This window comes from Populus alba, chromosome 6 (genome assembly GCF_005239225.2).
Source record: "Populus alba chromosome 6, ASM523922v2, whole genome shotgun sequence".
In the NCBI taxonomy this organism is placed as follows: domain Eukaryota; kingdom Viridiplantae; phylum Streptophyta; class Magnoliopsida; order Malpighiales; family Salicaceae; genus Populus; species Populus alba.
The window spans coordinates 23,425,426-23,447,063 of record NC_133289.1 but is presented as its reverse complement, the minus strand read 5'-3'; the positions used below and the strand labels follow the sequence as shown (position 1 = coordinate 23,447,063).

General features: G+C 33.6%; 3 protein-coding genes across 3 annotated transcripts; 2 read left to right on the top strand and 1 right to left on the bottom strand.

Annotated features, from left to right (window-relative positions):
- The first annotated feature begins 512 nt into the window (after positions 1-512).
- Positions 513-3,427, top strand: LOC118050219 (stromal cell-derived factor 2-like protein). The gene is made up of 6 exons (XM_035060485.2): positions 513-861; positions 1,123-1,263; positions 1,857-1,997; positions 2,496-2,545; positions 2,629-2,758; positions 3,085-3,427. Exons 1-6 carry the CDS (start codon positions 757-759, stop codon positions 3,166-3,168), a joined length of 651 nt encoding a protein of 216 aa, XP_034916376.1. The 5' UTR covers positions 513-756; the 3' UTR covers positions 3,169-3,427.
- Positions 3,428-7,083: 3,656 nt separating this feature from the next.
- Positions 7,084-10,542, bottom strand: LOC118050220 (U-box domain-containing protein 17). The gene is made up of 3 exons (XM_035060486.2): positions 9,725-10,542; positions 8,098-9,073; positions 7,084-7,386 (listed from the first exon to the last, which is right to left on the bottom strand). Exons 1-2 carry the CDS (start codon positions 10,363-10,365, stop codon positions 8,143-8,145), a joined length of 1,572 nt encoding a protein of 523 aa, XP_034916377.1. The 5' UTR covers positions 10,366-10,542; the 3' UTR covers positions 7,084-7,386; positions 8,098-8,142.
- Positions 10,543-18,852: 8,310 nt separating this feature from the next.
- LOC118050221 (beta-glucuronosyltransferase GlcAT14C) lies at positions 18,853-21,553 on the top strand. Its single transcript, XM_035060487.2, has 4 exons — positions 18,853-19,498; positions 20,427-20,502; positions 20,595-20,710; positions 21,005-21,553. Exons 1-4 carry the CDS (start codon positions 18,955-18,957, stop codon positions 21,520-21,522), a joined length of 1,254 nt encoding a protein of 417 aa, XP_034916378.1. The 5' UTR covers positions 18,853-18,954; the 3' UTR covers positions 21,523-21,553.
- The last annotated feature ends 85 nt before the right edge of the window (positions 21,554-21,638 follow it).

The following is a 21,638-nucleotide window of genomic DNA, read 5'->3' as shown; positions in this document are numbered from 1 at the left end:
TTTAATATACCGTTTCATTTTACCGAAAAAATTTATTTTTTTTTTTAATTTTAAATTAATATTTTTAAATCATTTTGATATATTAATGCTAAAAATAATTTTTAAAAAAATAAAAAAAATATTATTTTATTATATTTATCAATAAAAATCACTTTAAAAAATAATCACTATCACATTTTTAAATACTTCTAATAAATACAGCAAGGCTTGTATCTCATGAAATATATGTATCACACCTTATAAACAAATATAATTTTTAAATAATATAAAAATATGTCATTTTATTAAAATACTTTAACTTTAACTTGTATTATTTTGTTAAAAATTTTAAATTTCTAAGCTAATTGTTTTTTAAAAAATCCAAATTTAAGTGAGAGTCCCAATTCCAAGTCAATGGCCAGTTCCACCCAATACCAGCTCTCCACATCACCAATACTCCACCTGTCATCTTCCCATTGGCTCAATGCATGTCACTAAACGCGGTTACCTTCCCTCCCCCTCCTTCTCCTCCTGGCTCCTGCCTTTCTCTGCATCTCATCCCGGTATCCATAAAGAAAACCAAAATAAAAAAGAAATCTCTAAATCTGATTAATCACCGTGGCTTCCTCTGGCCAGCAATCTCTCTCGAGAAGAAAACCCTCTTCATCATCTTCATCATCACAATCACGATCACAGCCGACTGCAACTAGAATCGTGTACAGAGAAACACTAATCCCTTTCTGGCAACAAAACTGGTTCATTGCTCTACTCTTCGTCATGGCTCTTGCTTTCTTCGGTCTCTCTATCTTCCTCTTCCTCAATCTTGATCTTGACGGCGCTTCCTTCTCCCCTGCCTCCGCCGCCTCTGATTCCGGTCCCGAGGTCAGATTAGTTAATTTGCTTCTTTTTAATTTTGAGCAAATTTCAAATGAGTCCCTAATTGAGAAAATAGATGAGCTGAGAGAGAGAGACTAATTTGAACTTAATTTTGAGGAATAATGTTTAATGGGTTCATATTTAGATCAAGAACTAAGAGTTTTTTGAAACCTTTTGGTACCCAATTCGGGAAATTAAATTGTTTAGGAACTGAAATTGAGGTTTCGAATAAAGTTAGGTTCCTAATGAATTTTTGGTTTGTTTTAGATTACTTATGGGAGTGTTGTTAAGCTGATGCACGAGAGGACGAAGTATCGACTGCATTCACATGATGTGCCATATGGGTCTGGAAGTGGGCAGCAATCTGTTACTGGGTTTCCTAATGTTGACGATGCTAATAGCTATTGGGTATGTAACTCTATATGTCTCTCTGTTTTTGGGCTCTTTGTTTTATTTTGTGTGTTTTAATTTTCATTTACTTGGCTACTATGGTATGGGCTATGAGTTTTTTATAACGTTTTTGTATTTGGAAGTAATTAGTGTTTGAAGTAGTTCAAAATGTATAGTTTCGTATCTGAATCTTACATCTTTAGCTTTCTTGAATAGGTATTTGGATTTGTGCAAGCTTTTAGTTTTATAAAAATAGTTTTCTGCTACTCATCAGGTTATGATATTAATACTGAGAAATTTGGTTCGTGCTGGTGAAACTTGTTCTTGCTTAATGGCATTTTCATTGTGGCAATTTTCGAACAGTGAAAAGAATCTCATACAACATTTATTAGCGAATACAAAGACACAGTTGGCCTTTAATTTTCAAGTAACATCTTTGAATTTTTACCGAATAAAAAGGGTAGTTTTGTTATTTTACCAAAAAATGATTGTAGAATGGCCTTTTGGTGTGGAGATGGAAAAACCCTTTTTTTATTTTGGTTGGTAAACCGTGGATGGATGATTGGATGTTCTGTTGTTGTATTTGATGAGATGGAAGTTCTGTTTTGTAGATTGTTAGGCCTCAGCCAGGGACAAGTGCTAAACAAGGTGACTCCATTAAAACTGGGACAATTATCCGTTTGCAACACATGAAGACTAGGAAGTGGCTGCACAGTCATTTGCATGCATCCCCAATCTCTGGCAACCTAGAGGTTAGAATGAGTTTAACTGTTCTGCATCTGTTTCTATTGCCTTTCATGGACTGTTGAATCTGAATAGCCAAACTTATATATAATAATGGCATTATATTATGGTTCATTATGCACATATCTACTAAATGAAAGTATGGAAATGATTTGATATCAGAGATTAGTTGATTGCGGAGGCCCTGTTTTATGGGAAAAGTATGGAAATGATTTGATATTAGAGATTAGTTGATTGTGGAGGCCCCTGTTGTACGGGGGAATATCACTGCCTTCTCAGATGAAAGATTTCATTGGCCTGAACACTCACATTGACTTTCAGTTTCTGTCCTGAGGGGAAAAACGCATTGAATATTCTGTAGTTAAATGACTTAATGAAGAAATATTGATGTTAATCACTGTGTTGTGTAATGGTAATTTTACTTCAGTGACCATAGAATAACTTAATGGACTGGTAAACGTGTATATTGTATAAATGACACAATCCACTCACTTTGCTTGGTGTAGGTTAGTTGCTTTGGGGGAGAGAATGAATCTGATACCGGAGATTACTGGAGGTGAACCTATATAACATTCTTTCAAGTTTTTCTTATGCCTTGAACTTCTCTGTCTGGAAACTCATGCTACGTTCCTTTTCCAGGCTTATGATTGAAGGGAGTGGAAAGACATGGAAGCAAGACCAAAGGATTCGTCTTCACCATGTTGACACCAATGGCTACTTGCATAGTCATGACAAGAGATACCAACGAATTGCTGGGGGGCAGCAGGAGGTAATAAAAAGCATTGCAGATAGCGCTAGTAACATTTCTGAAGCTTGTCTTTAGAGACTTTAAGATTGCACCTAGCTGTTATTTTTTTTCCCGTACAACAGCCGTGGAACCATGCGTGTTTGGTTAACTTGACTGACCTAAAATCCTAACGGGCTTCTTGGGGTGGTGACTAATTTATCTATGAAAAAGGAGAAATAAACTTTGGCAGATACTCATAGTGGTGTTTTGTTTTTCGGTAGCAGAGGACATCTTACAGAGATCATGCTCTTTTTAAAGTTTTCGTACCTCATTCTTTTGTATACTTCCTGATCTATGTGCTAATATAGGTGTGCGGTGTCCGAGAAAAGCGTGCTGACAATGTTTGGCTGGCAGCAGAAGGCATATACCTCCCTGTTACTGAAAGCAAGTAAACATGCTCTTGGATTGGCTTTGCAAAAACAACAACCTGGGTCTTGATATCATTGGTGGCTGGTGCCTTTTCTTACATTAGCCGTAGATGTTCCATTAAACGAGGATATACGACACCAAAAACTGATTAAATATGCTTTGCATGAAAGCATGAAGCCTTTTGTATCTGAAGAAACACTAATTTAGCTCTTTTTTTCTTTATTTTTTTTTAAATTTGTTTCTGAATACACATAAGCAATTTAAATGCCTTTGAATTTTACAGATTAAGGAGGTAATGCTAAAGTAGAAGAACTGCAATTTAAGATTTAGTAGAGCTTAAGGTGCATTTCCAAAGATCTTAATTTGCGCGTGCCCTCTACACTGATTCAATCTTGTTTGGGAAGTAAAAATGCCCAATACAGTGATAATGGATGCACTTGAGCCCCTTGTGAATGGGTAGGCGTGCATGTTTACACGAAGCAAATCTGCTATTACTTGTAGATGGACCGATCACCACACCATTTCACCTTGTGAAGCTAGAGCATTTTGCCTAGTGAAAATCTTTGCATCTTGCATGCTTTTTCGAGTTTAAATGTTTTAAAGATTGGTGTTGAAGTTAGACCCATGTCAATCCATGAGCATAAGATTGTTTCTTCTTTTCCTGTTATCCAAGAATTTATGGTACTTTTGCTGGGCATGCCATGCTGTAATGGTGATATATATAATATATATTAGTAGCAGCTTGATATTGCCATGTTCTTGGCTGTGATTACCCTTACATTTTATTTCAAAAATGATCATGAGGTAAAAAGAAGAATTACCCCAATTTGTTCTTACATATTTTTTTCTCGTTATTAGATATTTTTATCTAAATTAATGAACACGCACCTGGACGAGACTCAACCTAACCTCGTTTATTAAGAAAAAAACCATAAAAAATAAATTTTAATATCACATTACAAGTTTTTTTTTAATAAATTAGGTGGTTTAAGTAGTGCAGATATTAGATCGAGCTTGTTTGAATTGGAAAATTAGAGAAGTTTGGAAGAATGAATAAGAAAGGCTTTAAAAATAAGATTGAAAATAAATAAATAAAATTTAAAGGAAAAGCAAAATATATATATATTAGAAAGTTGATGCCTGTCGGTGGCAGACAGTAGTGTTGACTATTGACACAGAATGCTCTGCTGTGGGACGGTGATGCAACCACCCTTGAAATGCAGACCGTGGCCTAAAATCTACCAATCTCTCTCTCCTTCATCTAAGCATTTCGAGGCCCACCAAATCGGACGGTCTGATCAGCAAATTGACAGATCACATGTATTTCACCGGGAGGAGCGGGAAGGATCCCATATAATATGGGGTATGCTCTCTGCAAGGACAATCGTCCTTGCTCACTTGATGCTCTTGACTTATGATCTCTTCGTAAAAATCATGGATATTATTGCGTCGATATATTTGGAATTGTAATATTAATTATTTTTTAAAGTATTTTTTATTTGAAAATACATTAAATATTATTATTTTATTTTTAAAAAATTATTATTTATCAAATATCAAAATATCTGAAAATTTTTTAAAAAATAAAAATAAACATATCATGAGCACCAGCAAATCCCACAAATTCAATAGTTGAAATACATGACCAGGTTAACTGGCTGCTAGTGGCTAAACCCTTATTGGCTTGGAAGAGAAGGTGTTTTTCATAGCTGCAAGTCTTTGGTCTCATAAAATGCTCTTAAACAGTGTCGAGTCGTTGGGTGATGGATTAACTTGAATTAAATGACATTGTTTTATTCTTTTTTTTATAATTTATTTTGGTGATTATCATATTGAATTTAATCTAGTCAATTAACTAACTGGAATCAAATTGCAATCGAATGAAATTATTTCATTTTTTTATAAAAAAAATTAATATTTATCGGGTTAGGGTTTAGTCGAGTCAATTGAGTTATTAAAAACTCATTTGAATCAACCAAGTTTTATCAAATCAATATATTTTTTTTAATCGACTAGAAACCTGACTCGGGTCCAACTCCATATCATGAATTTTCTGAGTTAACTTGCTGGGATGAGTCATTTATAACGTGTTTGTTTTCTCATTCAAAAAGTGTTTTTAAAACTTTTAAATTTTTCTTTTGCTTTAAATTATTTTTTTTTATGATTTTCAATTGTTTTGATGTGTTTGATATCAAAAATAATTTTTTTAAAAAAACTATTATTTTAATGCATTTCCAAGCAAAAAAACACTTTAAAAAACAATTATCACTTACAATTTTGAACATTTCCTTGACACTTATGGTGTTTTTATGGTTGCGGATTGATAAAAGTATTACAAATTATAGTTTTTTTTTAATCAGTGTTTCAAAATAAAGTTTTTAATGAAACATATACAAAATTACAGTGTTTATTAATTAATCAAACATTGACCACAACATAACTAAGCCTAATCAAAAATAAAGTTTGATATTATGGTAAATATTGTTTTTTAAAGTGTTTTTTATTTAGAAATATATTAAAATAATAATTTTTTATTTTTTTTAAAATTTATTTTTAACATCAACACTTCAAAATAATCTAAAATAAAAAAAATCAATTTAAAACCTTTTTTTTTTTTAAATTGAGCAATGAATCTTCCTATATTTTGTTTTTTTCTTTTGATTTTAAAGTTTACATAACCAATGCCAGGACATTTGTTGTCAGATTGCAGAACTTTCTAGTTGTAAGAAGTTAGAAACATCAATTTAAGAAGATGGGCTCTTTTATTTGCTAGGATGCTAAAAGACTCCATGGTAGGCCACACGGCATCCTCCTGCTACAACGCTCCTTGCATTGCATTTGACCAGGTTAATCACCAGACTTCCCATACCCCAAAAGCACCAAGCAGAGCAAGTTCATCTTTTTCACCCTTTTTTCATGATTAGGGCAAAGTCATCTTTTTGTCAGACTGGTCACCGATGGGTGAAGAAAGCAACTAGCCCCACTCCCCCTTTACTCTTTTTTTTTTTTTTTTTTTTTGGGATTCCCTTCACTTGCGGAGCCTTTTCTTTTTGTCATAGCCTAATTTACTGCTGTATAGGCAAGGGATTCATGTCTGTAGGAGAAGGAAAAGGGTTATTTCTTGGAGATCTACCCTAACTTATTTAAATCTGTATATTAATTTAATGGTGGATGGAGTATAGTGACACTTAATTCTTCTGGCCAGTTGTTGAGATAAATCATGATGGGCCATTGTGACTGTATCTGTCATAAGAAGCTGCAAATCTACCTGTTGAGGCAGGCAGCAGTAAATACACGACTAGAACTCACTCGCAAACCTGCCCGCCATAACTCTCAACAATCCCCTGTATCTTTCTCAGTTATAAAGGGATCGTCATAGTAGCTAGACCTAGTATTCAGTGGAAGAAGAAGAAGCAGCAGCAGCTTTCCTAAAATTGACCTCCTCATAAGAGGAGAGCTACACTACAAGTAGCGGTCCTTTTTCCCATAAACTGTATTGGCTACACACCTAATGTAGTTTATTGTCTCCATCTTCTCCAGCAGAGCATCCTCTGGCTCTTTTAACATTAAGAAAAAGGACCACTGTCGAAATTATGGAGATGCACAACATAGTTTATGATCTACCAACTACTCAGCAGTCAGTGTCATACAAGAAAAAACAGAATTAATTGCCCTTGATTCATTCACCAGCAAGCTACTGCTTCCACCAATTTTGATTGATGACTATAAATCAGGAAAAAGAAGCGTGCCAAATGTGAACTTTTTTCCAATTGTGTATTCAGGTTGCAAGAGGTGTAACTGGAGATGATAATTTCATAATGATGTAAGGCACTCCATAGGATGGACCCCAAATCAAATCCGCCGTCGATGTCCATCACATCCGGCCTATGGACACCGGCAGTTCCCTAGAATTTTATGGGTTTATGAGAAAAATTCAGTTTGAAGTTTCAACTCGCGTGCTGTGGACGCAAATGGAGCTGTAAGTGCTTGCATACATAGAAGAAGTTATCCAAGATTGTACAGATAAGTGCTAATATTACAGCAGAACATATTTACAACAAAGCAGGCCACCAAGAAAAGCTGCAGGACAGGGAGATGATAAGGTATAGCATAAAAGATTACAAAATGACCATACCCCACCATGCAATATGATGTAAAATATGAACCTTGTGGGGAGCAAAGTTGCACAGGTGCTCCACGCAGTACAGCTAATCTCATCAGATTCTTCTTCCTCTCCTGGCCTGTAAAATATATCAGTAAACCAGGTCAATGCACATGTTGTGCAGCAAGTGAAAAATACTAATCAAATGAAAGAAGGGATTACTCTCCAAGATCTCACAGCAACAAGTAAAAAATTCAATCAATTCTGTAAGTCCAAAGATTCTTGTTTAGACCTTGAATAGAAAAACATTACTGATTAACAAGATGACAGATTCGAAGAGGCAGTGAATAGCCGGTCCATAAATATGTGCAAAAGAATATGACTGACCCCTCTTTCAAGACAGATGTAACATGGTGGGAATATAAAAATAAGGGCAAGGGGCCAGAAGGGTGGAAAAAAATGTACTGCAAGGGTTGAAAATGACCCCCCTTGATTATGGGGATTCTCCATAACAATGTCTATCTAGCAGGAAATGACAAAATCATCCCTCTGATTTTTCCAAATTTCCAGATCATGCTATGCTACTGACAGGAAGCATCTGTAGGAAAAAGATCTCACCATTTCATGGTTGTTTTTAATTATTATATCACAAGCATTCTGCGAACAGACTTGAAAGTCAAAGTAGATCTCAATGGAAGGATTTGTAGCTCATCCAAGCACCAAAAACTGAACTTTTTTACTAAGTTTCTGATTAACTAGATCGTAAATTTCAACATATGGTGGTATTTCATACATTACCAATGCCACTAGGAGAATAGAAGGTTTTAAGATAATGAAAAGAAACACTAACTTCATGTTGCTCCTCTTCAATCCTTTTGTGATTGATCCAATGTCCTCAAAATGGCAAACTCTTGGAGGTTGAACTTGATGTGAGGGACTTGAAATGTTCCGATGGAACAAAATCTTGCGGCAAATTGGCCCTCTTGACGATTCTCCTCATATTGTTCTGCAAACTCTGCTGGACTAATTGTTTCACAGCTTTCTTTTCCTCGCTCATCATATCTTCTGTCTCCTCTAGACACTCCTTTGAATCAAGGTTGGGGTTTGAAGAAGATGATGGAGTTCCATAAATAGGAGCAGACACTGCTGCACCCATATTGCCACCATAATTCCCCGAAACTTGTTTCCCTTTATCAACCCTCAAACATTCCAAGATCCTAGAAGCCCTCTTCTGCGCCAAAGTACTACCCAAAAGTGTTAATTCAAGCAAGGATGATACGATTCCTGCCTCAATCATGGCCTGTCTATCTCCATATGCTTTGTGTGCCATCACCATCAATATGTAAGATGCCTTCTCTTGGCAACCTGGTGAATCGGTCCAATTCAAGACATCAACCAAAATAGGGAAAGCATCTGGCATGGCGCTAATTGCCTTTCTACCTTCCGGGGTTGATACTGCATTGCTCAAAATTGAAAGAACTCTTTCACTTACTTCCATGTCTCCCAGCGAACCCATCAGAAATGAGATCAGATCTGTTTCTAGAATAAATGAGATGTTTGATGGGGATATCGAAAGATTGTACAGGGCTCTAAGAGCATCTTGTTGTGCTTGGGATCTGTTTCTGTGATCCAAATCCTTGAGGGAATTCACCAAGAAGGGGATTGCACCTGAAGAGCCGATGATCGGTTTATTCGAATCCAATGCACTCAACCCAAGAAAATTCGCCACTATCGCTTCAGATACAGATGGATTTGCAGCATTTGGAGATTCTATGATCTTTAGCATCTTGTGAACAGCTCCTGCTTTAACAATGGCAGCTTTGTTCCTGCAAAATTTTGTTAACAGAACCATATTTAGTCCACATTAGTGTAAAATTAAATGCAAAAACTGTTTCAAGAAAATAACATGGAAGATGACTTGTCAAAATCAAATCATATAACATGCTAATAATAATTAAAAAAAAAAAACAGAAAACAACAAATGCAAGAAAATGACACTACATTCTTGATCTAAAAAGCAAATTAATCCACGTAATTCAGTCATGTATAACTAAAGGAAACAGCGACTTCAAATTATTCTTTAACACGTCCAGAACATAGAAAAAGACTTCTCCTTTTATCAAATTAGGAGCCAGAACATTAAAAAAAAAATTCAATCAAAACAAAACAATGTACAAACTGAGAATGCTATCAGAAAAGGACTTCGAATTAACATCAAATAAACCATAGAAATCCAAAAAAAAAAAAACGAAAAACCTTTACTCTTCAAAAATCAATCAAAACACGGAAAGCATCTTCTCCTTGAAACAGAATCACAAATTGAGAAAGCCAAAATCCCACTTCAAGAGACCTCAATTGACATCAAATAAACCATGGAAACCCCAAATTACTTACAAAATTTGAGAGCACAAAATCTAACTTTGAAAAAGACAATCATTAATCTTGAAAAAAAAGACCAAAAAAATGGGGATACTCACACATCATTTCCGATCCCAAGATTAAGCAAAGCATAAAGAGCATCGATTTGACACTCAAAGTCCTCCAAATCAAGCATTCCAACAAGAGGAGGAATAGCTCCTAACATAGAAAGTGTAACTCTTGCTTTCCCATCTTCTTTACACAACAACCTTACATTACATGCAGCTTCTCTTCTCTTCACTCCTTCATCAACTTGCAATTCTTTAACAACCCTTTTCATCTCTTCCAAAACCTCAACTTTCTTCTTAGTGTCACTCTCACTCTCCGCCTCCGCCATACTCAACAGATCTGACAACTTCTCTGATTTCCCATTTCTCGCTTTAACTCTTCCTTTCTCTCTTTCAACATTCAAGTTTGGCTGATTCCCGTTTTCTTCTTTTCTTGAATTATTAGTAACACTAAGCGTTGTCTTGTTCTGTTTCTCTCTTGAAACACTAGCGGTGGCATTGGTAGCGGTGGTGGTGAAGGAGGGGATGTCATCTTCGTAATGGCGATACCGTGAGCTGCCACCACAGCTGACAGCATCAAAAATTTTGCGGGAGAAGACTGTCCATAGACGGGAATGGTGGGTTCCAGTGGCGGTGGTCGAGGTGTGGTCGAGGAGTAAAGAACCTATGTTGTTGGTGTGACACTTGGCCATTGTTGGAAAAAGAAGCTGTACTCTACATTGCTCAGTAACACACAAACTGTCTAGTTCTTGAGAGAGAAATTCTAGAGATAGACACACACCCTCGCGCACTATGAGAGAAAATGTAGGGGGGGGGGGGGGTTCAGTTATTCTGGTTTGCTTGATTTCTGAGAGAGAAGGTGGGAGAGAGAGAGGGATTTTTTATAGTAATAAAAGTTGGGAGGGAGGGTGGGGTATTTTTTATAGCAATAAAAAGTTGAGAGAGAGGGAGGGAGGGTCATCTTAAGGATGTGTTTGGATGGTTTTTTAATAGAGGAAAGAACTAAGGACAATTTTTTAAGCTAGGAAATATACTATTAAAACTTCAATGCTATTTTATTTTTTTGGTAATTTTTTTTTAATTGAGCAAGAATTTTTGGGTAGGTTGACTTAGGGTTTGTGGTGGGGCTACGAGGGATTTAAAGAAATTATCATAGGTATTAAATTTAAATCGGTTTGGTAAATTAACTTAGATTTTTGACTAATTTGAGTTTCATGGAAAACAATTAACCTCATATAATTTGATAAAAAAATTTAGACTAATAGTGCTTGGGCCTCCAAGATAAAACCCAATAAAAAAAAATTAACTTGTTTTAAATATTTTATTAAAATAATATTGTTTTGATCATTTTTAAAAAATTAGATTGATTTGAGTCAACTCTCAATTCGTGACCTGAATCTTATTTTGAACCGGATTAAATAACTATGAAAGTTACATATGTAACCATATATATAAATAATATTAATAATAATAGCAATAATAATAAGTGAGTGATGAGATTTATATTATTGCATAATTAAAAGACTTAAGAGTTAAAATTAGTATCATTTCGTGAAATACATTGCTTGGATTTAGGAGTGGTTTAAGCATGAATTACGAGTTTTTACTTTTGACTAATATTTTCAATTAACTATTAAAAGATTTTCATAAATCTTTTCCTTCTATTATGGAATTTATTGTGTATGCATGCACTCATTTGACACTATTATTAATGCTTTAGATTATGGAATTTGCAATGATTAATTTCTAATAGATCTTGCAATGCGGCTTGAAAATTTTATGCTCCCTCCATTCCACAAATAGAATTTTGTTTGATTTTTTATTTAAATTAAAAAAATCATTAAATTATGTGTCAACTATCTAATTTTTATTGTATTTATTACATTTTCATCCTACCTAAAAAAAAATCATTATATTACATGTCATGTCGAGATTCTTTACTTATATTTATATTTTCCCAGAACACCATATTTCCAGGAAAACATAATAATTAATCAAGCATTTTTTTTTATGGTTATTGCCATTGAAGCATGGAAAAGAATATAGAAAGAAAGACTGTAACAGTGAGGGAAATAAAGATGTCATCACTTTTTCCTACCAAACACGTCCTTAGCAACAAGCGTAGTGTTTCTCCACGTGGTAAAGGTAAAGGAGAACACAAATTGACAGAAGGCTGTCTGTCTTCTTCTTCTTCCCGAGGAAACCTACCTTACGAAACAAGCCATGGTCCTCGGCTCTCTTCTTTGATGCCTAGGAAAATGTGTTACTGTGTTCTACAGCGCACTGTACAGCACTAAATACGTTCGTTGATGTGATGATGTCCTCCCATCTGTGCCATCCAGCTAAGATGAAGCTTCATGTGGGGCCTGATATCAGTGCCTGGTGTGCTGGGCCCACTCGATCCTGATTGGAGGGTGCATGTTGATAGGGTAGGGGAGAGGAGTACGGAGAGGAAATTGTGTGCATGTCGAAGAGTGGAGCTGTGCATGCTTCTCTAGCTTCAATGAAGAAGACGATGGATTGCCCGAGAAACTAAACTAAACTAAGGCTGCCTGATTTCTTTCCACGTGCTCGACATTTGTTTTCGCGTTTACTTTTTTCTTGCCGATGAGTCTTCAAAAACAATTTATTGTGATGTATTTATCAAGGTATTCACTGTTTAATCTACAGTATTAATTAAATTGTCTTTGAATATATTTTTTAACTTGAAAAGGTATTAAAATAATATATATATATATATTTTTATTTTTTTTGTATTTTTTAATCATTTCAATACCAATATATTTAATATTTTGTTGAATTTCTCATGAATTAATGAAAATGGACTATATACTGGTAGGTTTTATATGTTCATTGATGTAGGGGAATATTTTTTTAATTTGAATTTTAAATTTAGTTTTCGAAATAATTTAAAGCATATTTTTAAAATCATTGATATGGTAATCATGTTTCCATCTACTTGAGTATCTCATTACTGAATCTCTTAACAATTAAAGACGATGTTCGTGAGAGTTTTTAATTTTAATGGCTAAAAAACAATCAATGCTCTTGAGCACTTGCTAGCTTTAACCATGAAATTAAGTTCAATTGTAGCATACATACAAGAACAAGACGCGTATATATCTTCAAACTCAAGGATGAAAAAGGGTTACTTGCCCCCGTATACTGTGCATAGCCCAGGACATCCTAAGCCTTCCATTAAAAAAATAAAATAATTATTTTGATGTTAATAATCTTCTATTACGTAGTTCAAATAAAAATTTGAGATTAATAAATTTATTTTTCCTGTAATTTCAAGTTTGAACCCTGTAATTGTTAATATAACAATTACTAGAAGCTTACATGATCATTAACTTTAGAATTTATTGTATTAATCGAAATATACGTAAACTGATTCAAACACTAATATTAATAAAAATAAATATTGATGTTACTTCACAATTGATGGTGAGCAGATCTCAAAAATCAATTTGATAAGATAATAACTTTTTAATTACGACAAGAATTGTTTCACCTAGGATTTGGTTCTTTCTTAAATCACCTTATTTGGGCTTAAAGGGGTAATTAGCAATTAACTCAGGATTTGAAAGAAAAGGTGTGGATATATATGAACCATAAAGTTTGGTAGGTTGATGGTCTTAAAAACTTTTCCTGATATACACATGGAAAGAACTTAGGGATCATTTGCTTTTTGATTTTAGGCAAAATTCCTCACTGCATTTATGTGTTCATCTTAGTTATTCAACCGTATTATTGTATGATATATTATTTTATTTTATTTTAAATCAAATCAAATATAATCAAATTAATCTTTGCATTTTTTTTTTGTTTTTAACTAAACTCGAGCTAGGTTTGATTGACCTGTTAAACCGCTTAATAATAAGATGTCATTTTAAGTTAGGTAATTTTGTTTTACTCTATCTAGATTATTAAATTTGTTTAATAATGCTATGTTTATATATTTTTTTCAACTTTATTGAATCGGGAAATTCTGTTCGATGTCTCACCATACAATGTGGTACAAGTTTCTCAAGTGGGTCTTGGACAATACTTTAATAAATTGTTTCACACAAGGATGAAAGTGAATAATTGGTGAAGACAAGGTATTAAAAAAAATAGTTTTCCCTTGATTTTATAATTTTTCTTTTTTTATTTATTGCCAAAAGAGTTGAAACTCACCACTAAATGTTACAGCCCGACTAATATTAAAATTAATAACTCCTTGTTCATCATAAAATACTCTAAATTTCCATGAACTGTTCATCATAATAATCATAAAATTTCAAAATTATTGGTCCATGAAACATGAAAGCAGACAGTGCCAGGACTCGACCAATTAGGGCTCGTGTTTGGTAAAATAAATAAATAAATAAATCACGATTATAATAAAAAAAAAATAAGACCCATAAATCCCACGAGCAGAATATTGGTATAAAGGTATACCAATAATGCTCTGTATTGTTGACATAGTTTTTCGAAGGCAACATACATGATGATGGGTACTAAGTTGTTGTTTAATAAATAATTTAATATATAGATTCATAATCCATTATTGCAAATTAATTATTAGTATTAAACATCATTGTTTACACTAACAATATTAATTGTTATCTACAAAAATCTTGTCATCAATCGTTTCTTCTCCATTACCACACCCACATCATGTGCTTGATCTCAATAATTTCAAGCACTTGCAAACAATCTGTCTTTCATTTTTTTATCATGGTTAATTACCTGGAGATCTGTAGCGTTAAACAATATATTTTTTTGAGAGTTTTATAAATTCTATTCTATTACACAGTTTAGGGTTGTCTTAAGGTTTTAAAACAATTGAAGATGAATGTTTTTTTTTTTTAAAAAAAAAATTATTATTAGCTAGATTATAAGAGTGTGGTTGTTTTTTAAAGTATTTTTTTATTTAAAAATATTAAAATAAAAAATATTTTTTTTTTATCTTGTAAAAAATTATTGCTATGCTCGTCACTGTTGCAAATAGAACAAGGAGTAATTTTGATTGTCTTCTTGCTTCATGATTAATCATTATCCTGGTGTTTTACCAGGGGCCGGTGTGAAAACACATCCAATCCATGAAATCCCATGATCTTGATTAAACCCATTGAAGATGAAACAAAAATAATTAATAATGTTAAGAAATTCAACAACAACGTAACCAAACTATCTATACAGATGGAGACCTCTAATAATTGATATTCAAAAGTTCAAGACAGGAGAATATGTTGACATTAGCCCTCCACAAGAAAAAAAAAAAAAAAGTGTTGCTGAAATTTACTGGAGTCATTTCAAAACACAAGTCCATTTTCTCACTAGGCATCATAGCAATAAAACCTAGCCCGTGAGGATTAGACAAGTTAACAAAGATTAATCCATGTTAATTACATTGATTTAACTCTTGAAAAATCAAATTAAATTTTTGTTCCGGTAGCAGGTTCTTACATTGGATTCACCAATAAATCTACATCAACTCCAATATTGAAGTTTTTTTTGACACTCGATCTTGAAGAGTGTGAGTTTGTCATGTCTCGAGCCGACCGACCTATCAAGGCTGACTGGTTGTACAAAGAATTGTTTTGTGGGGTATTATTTTCCATATTAGTCGTTGTGATTGACAATTTCTTTGATCCTTTAGAGACGGTCCAAAAAAGTTAGAAAATGAAATGAAAAAAACAAGAGAGGAAAAGGGAAACAAAATCCAGATCAGGCAGGTTGGTGTAGAAAATGTGTGGACAATGTTGAGTCCACATGTTTATATTTTAATGGACTTCCCCATGATCACTATTTCAAGATTATTATATCGAACACGCACCTTTTTATTTTATTTTATTTTATTTTTTGTATAATTTCATAATACATCAAGTATTCCATCCCAACATAGTGAGTTCAATCGTTCATCCAGTTTACAATCATTTGTTTAAGATTAACTTATGCAAGGAAAAAAGTTGTAGATTTTTTTTAATTGATTATATAGATATATACTTTATATTGATTGATACATTAAGTTAATAAATCCCTCTAAATACTAGTTTTAAAGAGTTTGAACTTGACAATTAAGAAGAAAAATTAAACAAACTTTCTTAATAATCACCTAAATACTTCTTAGATCTATATATCTAAGACATGATAAGAAAAAACCTTGTACATTCAATTCATTGATGGTGCCAAAACATACTGCTGACATTGTTTATATATATATATATATATATATATATATATATATATATATATATTCGGTCGAGGGTGGCAGAATTAAGGTCAAGATATCTTGTCCATAGATCTACAGCATGGAAAGAAAGGTTTGCTTTTGATCTACTACTTCGCCATGTTTGTTGTTGGTCTCCACGCATGATCTTCAACCACAGATCCTCCTCTTCTTTTTTCTTTTTTCTCTCCTGAAAACTTATATCCTGTTAAACCACATGATCTTCGACCATGTTTCTTGGTCCCAACTGCACTCACAAACCCTACATTTTTTTAAGGAGAAATGAAAATGTACTGTGAATACAAGAAATCACAAACATATTTCATAAATGTCTTGCAGGTCGATACCTAACACCTGCAGAGCACCGACCAATGGGCAGAGAGAGCACAGCTAATCATAATTAATTCACACTAATGCCTAGTGTTATGGTGCTTGACTAGGAAGGGGTAACTCCATTTCTTTATACTTGAATTGTTTGAATGCTGGAGGGTGGAGGCCTGCAAGAATCTCAAGAAGTATTGCTGGTTCGGAAATTAATTGTCAGCTAATCCAGACTCATTAAAGTATTGATCATGGATGCGGGTTGGTGGCTCAATGGGAGAGAGGCTGTGGTGTGGTCTACTTGGAATAGGATAAAGAGGTTATGGATTCAACTCCTATCCTTAGATGGATCCGATCACATCAATTTCTTACAAAAACACAAGTCAAAAGCACCATGTATTAGCAGCCACAGAACTCGGTTCGAGTTATTAGGTCAATTTATAAGTTATCAGATGAACTCACGAGTCACATAATCAATCTATAGATCAAACTTTTGAGTTAAATCAAACTGGGTTCAATAATTATCTAAGAAACTTGTCTTCTAAGAGAATTATAGCCCATCCTTAGTTCATATATAATGATGGAGAACTAGTGTATCTCAAGTGGTAACTCTCTGGTAAAGCTTCATTTAAAAAAAAAAAAACTTCAAAAAGAGACCCAACACATATCACTATGTCGTTGAATTACAAGATCATTGATAAGACTTAGCAATTTCGATAAATCTGCTTGATTACATAGCCATTTTTTGTTGCAGAGAGCATGATTTCAATCATACTTGGAATTATGAACACCTCAAGCCTTGGCCGATGCCACAGATCAAGCATGTAAAAAAAAAAAACCTTGAGAGCTCACAGTAATCGTTTAGGAGCCCACAGACATAAAAAATATTTTGTTAGGCAGATACAAGAGATTGCCGAGCCTCTCATTTAGGAGACCTCAAAATTACAAGACTAACCAACCAAATGAATGATGGGCACAAGGTGGAAGTTTTGGGTGCTGAGTCCATATCATGATCATGCTGCTTGGTCGACCATAAAAAGAATTTGACCTATGCTTTCAAAACCCTACAGTTTTACAGGTTGGATATAGGTCAATGTTTTTAATGATTATAGTTTATGGTTAATATAAACAAGCTAGGTATATTAATTAGTTCAGAAGATTAGGTTTCCCTTCTTTTTAGCCGATCAAAAGAAGGCTCTAATTAAAAGGTTCATTTACATACCTTTTTTTCTTTTTGGGGTAAAATATGCATCCCTAGTCGGATTTGAATTAATATCATAATTGTTAAATTCAACCGGCTAAATTAACTGAGAAATTTACAACTCAAAAACTAAATTTATATAAATTTTAAATTAAATTGAAAAAAATATTAATCTAAGAAAATCTAGTTTACATGGTTGACTTGATGAAACAAAGATTAAGTCAATTTTATACATAATATGATAACTCCAAATTATACCACTATACATTCCTTGTCTTTGAAAATAACTTAACTACTAAAATAATTAATTATCAATTAATTACCATAGTCTAATGCAAATATCATAATACTGTATTTTTCTTTCTTGAAAAAAAAAAGTCTTCTGGTTGAGTTTTCTAAGAGAAATAACTTTTAATGGATGACTGATTTATGTACGGTAATTTAAATATTTATTATTTTAATTATAATATCCAGGCAATCTCTCAATATCTATTTGAGATTTGAGAGTGAGAATCTATATAATAGGTAACAAGGCAACCAATATTTTCTCTAAAAACAAACAGTCTTATGGCTGACTTTTTTCTCAAGAGAATTGACTTCTAATGAATGAATTATTGATTTATCTATGGGAATTAAAATACATTTTATTTTATTTTATATATATTTCATTAATCCCTTAATATTTATTTGAGATTGAGATTTCATGTAATGGGTAACGAATATATAGATTTTGGTCAATTAAATACCGATTATGTTTCCCAAAAAAAACCGCAAATGAATAAACTAATTTATTTAATTCCAATCTCTAATCCCTAATTTATACGATAACTTTCCTTTAAGACCTTGATTGTGCATTCTTCATAAATTTCTCTCTTTCTAGTTTTTTTCCCCTCTTTCTCTAGTTGAATCCACAACTTTAAGTAATTTTCTCTCATCCTATATCAAGAACTGTTTGGAATTTTTTGACCTTTCGAGTTGCTAAAAGGTCTGGTCAAGTTGTTTCGAGCTGACAAAACATTACTAAATTGGTAGGATTCAAGCATATCCATGCTCTAGAATATCTAATTAGAATTTTAATTTGAATCATTGAATTTTTAATTTTATTGTAAGGGGTATTTTTTATCCAACTGTTATGTTAGATGAGACTAAATCTTCTTTACTAAAACGATGTTGGTGTAAAAGATATTTGATAATAAAATAATAAAAATAATAAATATAAGTATTTTCACTCCAATATTCATATTTTATACACAGAAACAACATTAATTTGAAGAAAAAACCGACGGATAAATCTTTAAAATATTCAGGATCAAATTGATAAAATTATATAGATTTAGACTCAATTGAAAATGAGTATATAAGTAAGGGACTAGACTTGATGTTTCCCCAACAAGTGTTTCTATGCGTTTCAGACACATGAAGGTAACTTCAAGAGTTCAGAAAAGAGACATACCACCAGCCCCACCAAACGCTTTGCAAAACCTCAAAATCTTCGAGCTCCGATGTAAGAAACAGAGCTCGCATTCTCAACAGCAAGAAACCATGAAGAGAACACACATTTCATACTCCCTAGATCGAACATGTATGATTCTACTAATCACACTAGCTTTACTCTCTCTAATCCTCCTCCTAATTGTCGGTCAAAACAAATCGTCTCCATCAACCGACACTTCCTCAAACCAGCAAAAACACTCCATCTTAGACCAAAATCTCAATGACCCATCACAGTTGCCGAGACTGCCAAGGTTTGCTTACTTCATCTCAGGCACAAAAGGGGATGTTTCAAGTGTAAAAAGATTGCTTCAAGCGGTGTATCATCCTAGAAACTACTATTTGTTGCATCTTGATTTTGAAGCAAGTGAAGGTGAAAGGCTTGAGCTTGCAAAGTATGTAAAGGTAGAGAGTGGTGTGATGAGGGAATTTGGGAATGTTATGGTTCTTGGTAAGGGTGATTTGGTTACATATAAAGGGCCTACTATGATTGCTAGTATATTACATGGGGTTGCTATTTTGATGAAGCAGTTTGAAGATTGGGATTGGTTTGTTAATTTAAGTGCTGAAGATTATCCTCTCATGCCTCAAGATGGTAACTTTTTGAACTTTCGTTTTGCTTTTTTGGTGTTTTTGGCTTGAATAGAGAATGATTTGAATTGGGTTTTTTTTGTTAGATTGTTTGTTTAATGGGTCGTTTTGTACAGATAGTGTGGTTTATAGGTTTGAGTTTATGCCTCAAGATGCTAATTTTTTTATCATTTGTGTTGTTTTGGGTTTAATCAGAGCTTGATTTGAAATGCATTTATTGTTTTGTGTTGGATTTTTTATTTCGATGGTAGTTTTGGATAGGTGAACGTGGTTTATAGGGTCTTTGTTTATGGCTCAAGATGCTTTGTGAATATTTGTGTTGTTTTTCTTTGTGTTTTGTTTTAAATAGAGATTGCTTTGAATTAGTTATTGTGTGTGATTTCTGGATTCGTGTTTGTGGCCATTTATAGTGTGTGGTGCTTATTTTTAGCTAGGTAGGAGACGAGGGATAGGAAAATGAGTGTTCTGTGCCTTGCTTTATAAGATTTTAAGTGCAATGAGAAAGTAGATGATGTAGAATAGAAGGGTCATGTTGTTGATGTTTCAAGAGATGCCAAGATTGAAAATGGATCTGTTCGTGCATTTGTTTATAATCTTTAGGATAATGTAGAAGGTTGCGTTAAGTGGATTTGCAAGTTGGCCATGCTTGGTAGTGTGAAGTTCATATTACCTGAGACATTGGTGTACCCGGATTTATGTATTTCTAACAATTTTGTGTATGTAGTTATGTCCACTCACTCATATTTCGGAGGAATTAGACAATGAAAGTGCATTTGTATAGCTACTTAAACCTTCAAGAAATTAGAAACATAAGATCTACGTTTCATGAAAGTGAAAAGGAAAACCAACTACAGACTACAGAGTTGGTCTGAATTGATATTTTATGGAATAAGAGTGTTGTCAATGAAACTTATCACGGCCTTTTGTTTCAGATATCCTGCATATTTTCTCCTACTTGCCTAGAGATCTGAACTTCTTGGAGCACACAAGTGGTATCGGTTGGAAAGAGTGAGGATGCTATAATTATAAACTTGATTTAGAACATCGCATCTCGTGACTTTGGTGTCTTTATAATTTATTTATTTTTCCATATCTTTCAGGTACCAAAGAGCAAAGCCTATAATCATAGATCCAGGCTTGTATCATGCAAAGAAGTCTGGTGTATTTTGGGCCAAAGAGAGAAGGAGTTTGCCTGCCGCTTTCAAGTTATTTATGGGTACTGCTTTCATATCAGCTTTATATCGTGAAGTCACTCATGTCTTCAGTTTTTAATTTCCTTGTTTCATATCTGAATAATCTCTTTCTAATGTTCATTTCGTACATCACTATTACACGATTCATATGCTTTTCCCAGCTATTTTAAGATATGAGAATAGCTCAACTGAACAATAAATTGCTGGGAAGCTGTGTTTTTGCATTCATTTTCTACATTCTGTAGGACCATTATAGCATGTCACGCTGTAGTTCTCTTCTTTCCTTGACCTTACCCTAGTTTATTATCTGATTTCAGGGTCTGAATTGGTGGTTCTTACAAGGTCATTTCTTGAATTCTGTGTCTGGGGATGGGATAACCTCCCCCGCACTGTCCTTATGTATTACACAAATTTCCTGTCATCCTCAGAGGGATACTTCCATACTGTCATTTGCAACCAAAAAGATTACCAAAACACTACAGTTAACCATGACCTGCATTACCTAAAGTGGGATAACCCTCCAAAGCTATATCCATTGAATCTCACCGTGGAGCATTTTGAAGACATGGTTGCAAGTGGTGCCCCCTTTGCCCGTAAGTTTGCAAAGGATGATCCAGTTCTTAACAAAATTGACAAAGAACTTCTGGGGATACCGGATGGACAGCTTACTCGAGGGCGCTGGTGTGCAGGAAAGTCTCTTTCAGATGAAGATCCTTGTGTTGTTTATGGGAGTCCCTTTGCTGTTAAACCAAGTACTGTTAATTCACAGAGGCTAGAGAAACTAATGGTGAAACTTCTCGATTCTGAAAATTTCAGATCTAAACAATGTAAATAATTTTTCATTACTTAAGTTTTCTTTTCTTGTTTTTTAAAATGTTTTAAAATAATATATATTATCATTTTTAATATTTTAAAATTATCAGAAAATAAAAAGCTGGTGAATTCTGTGGT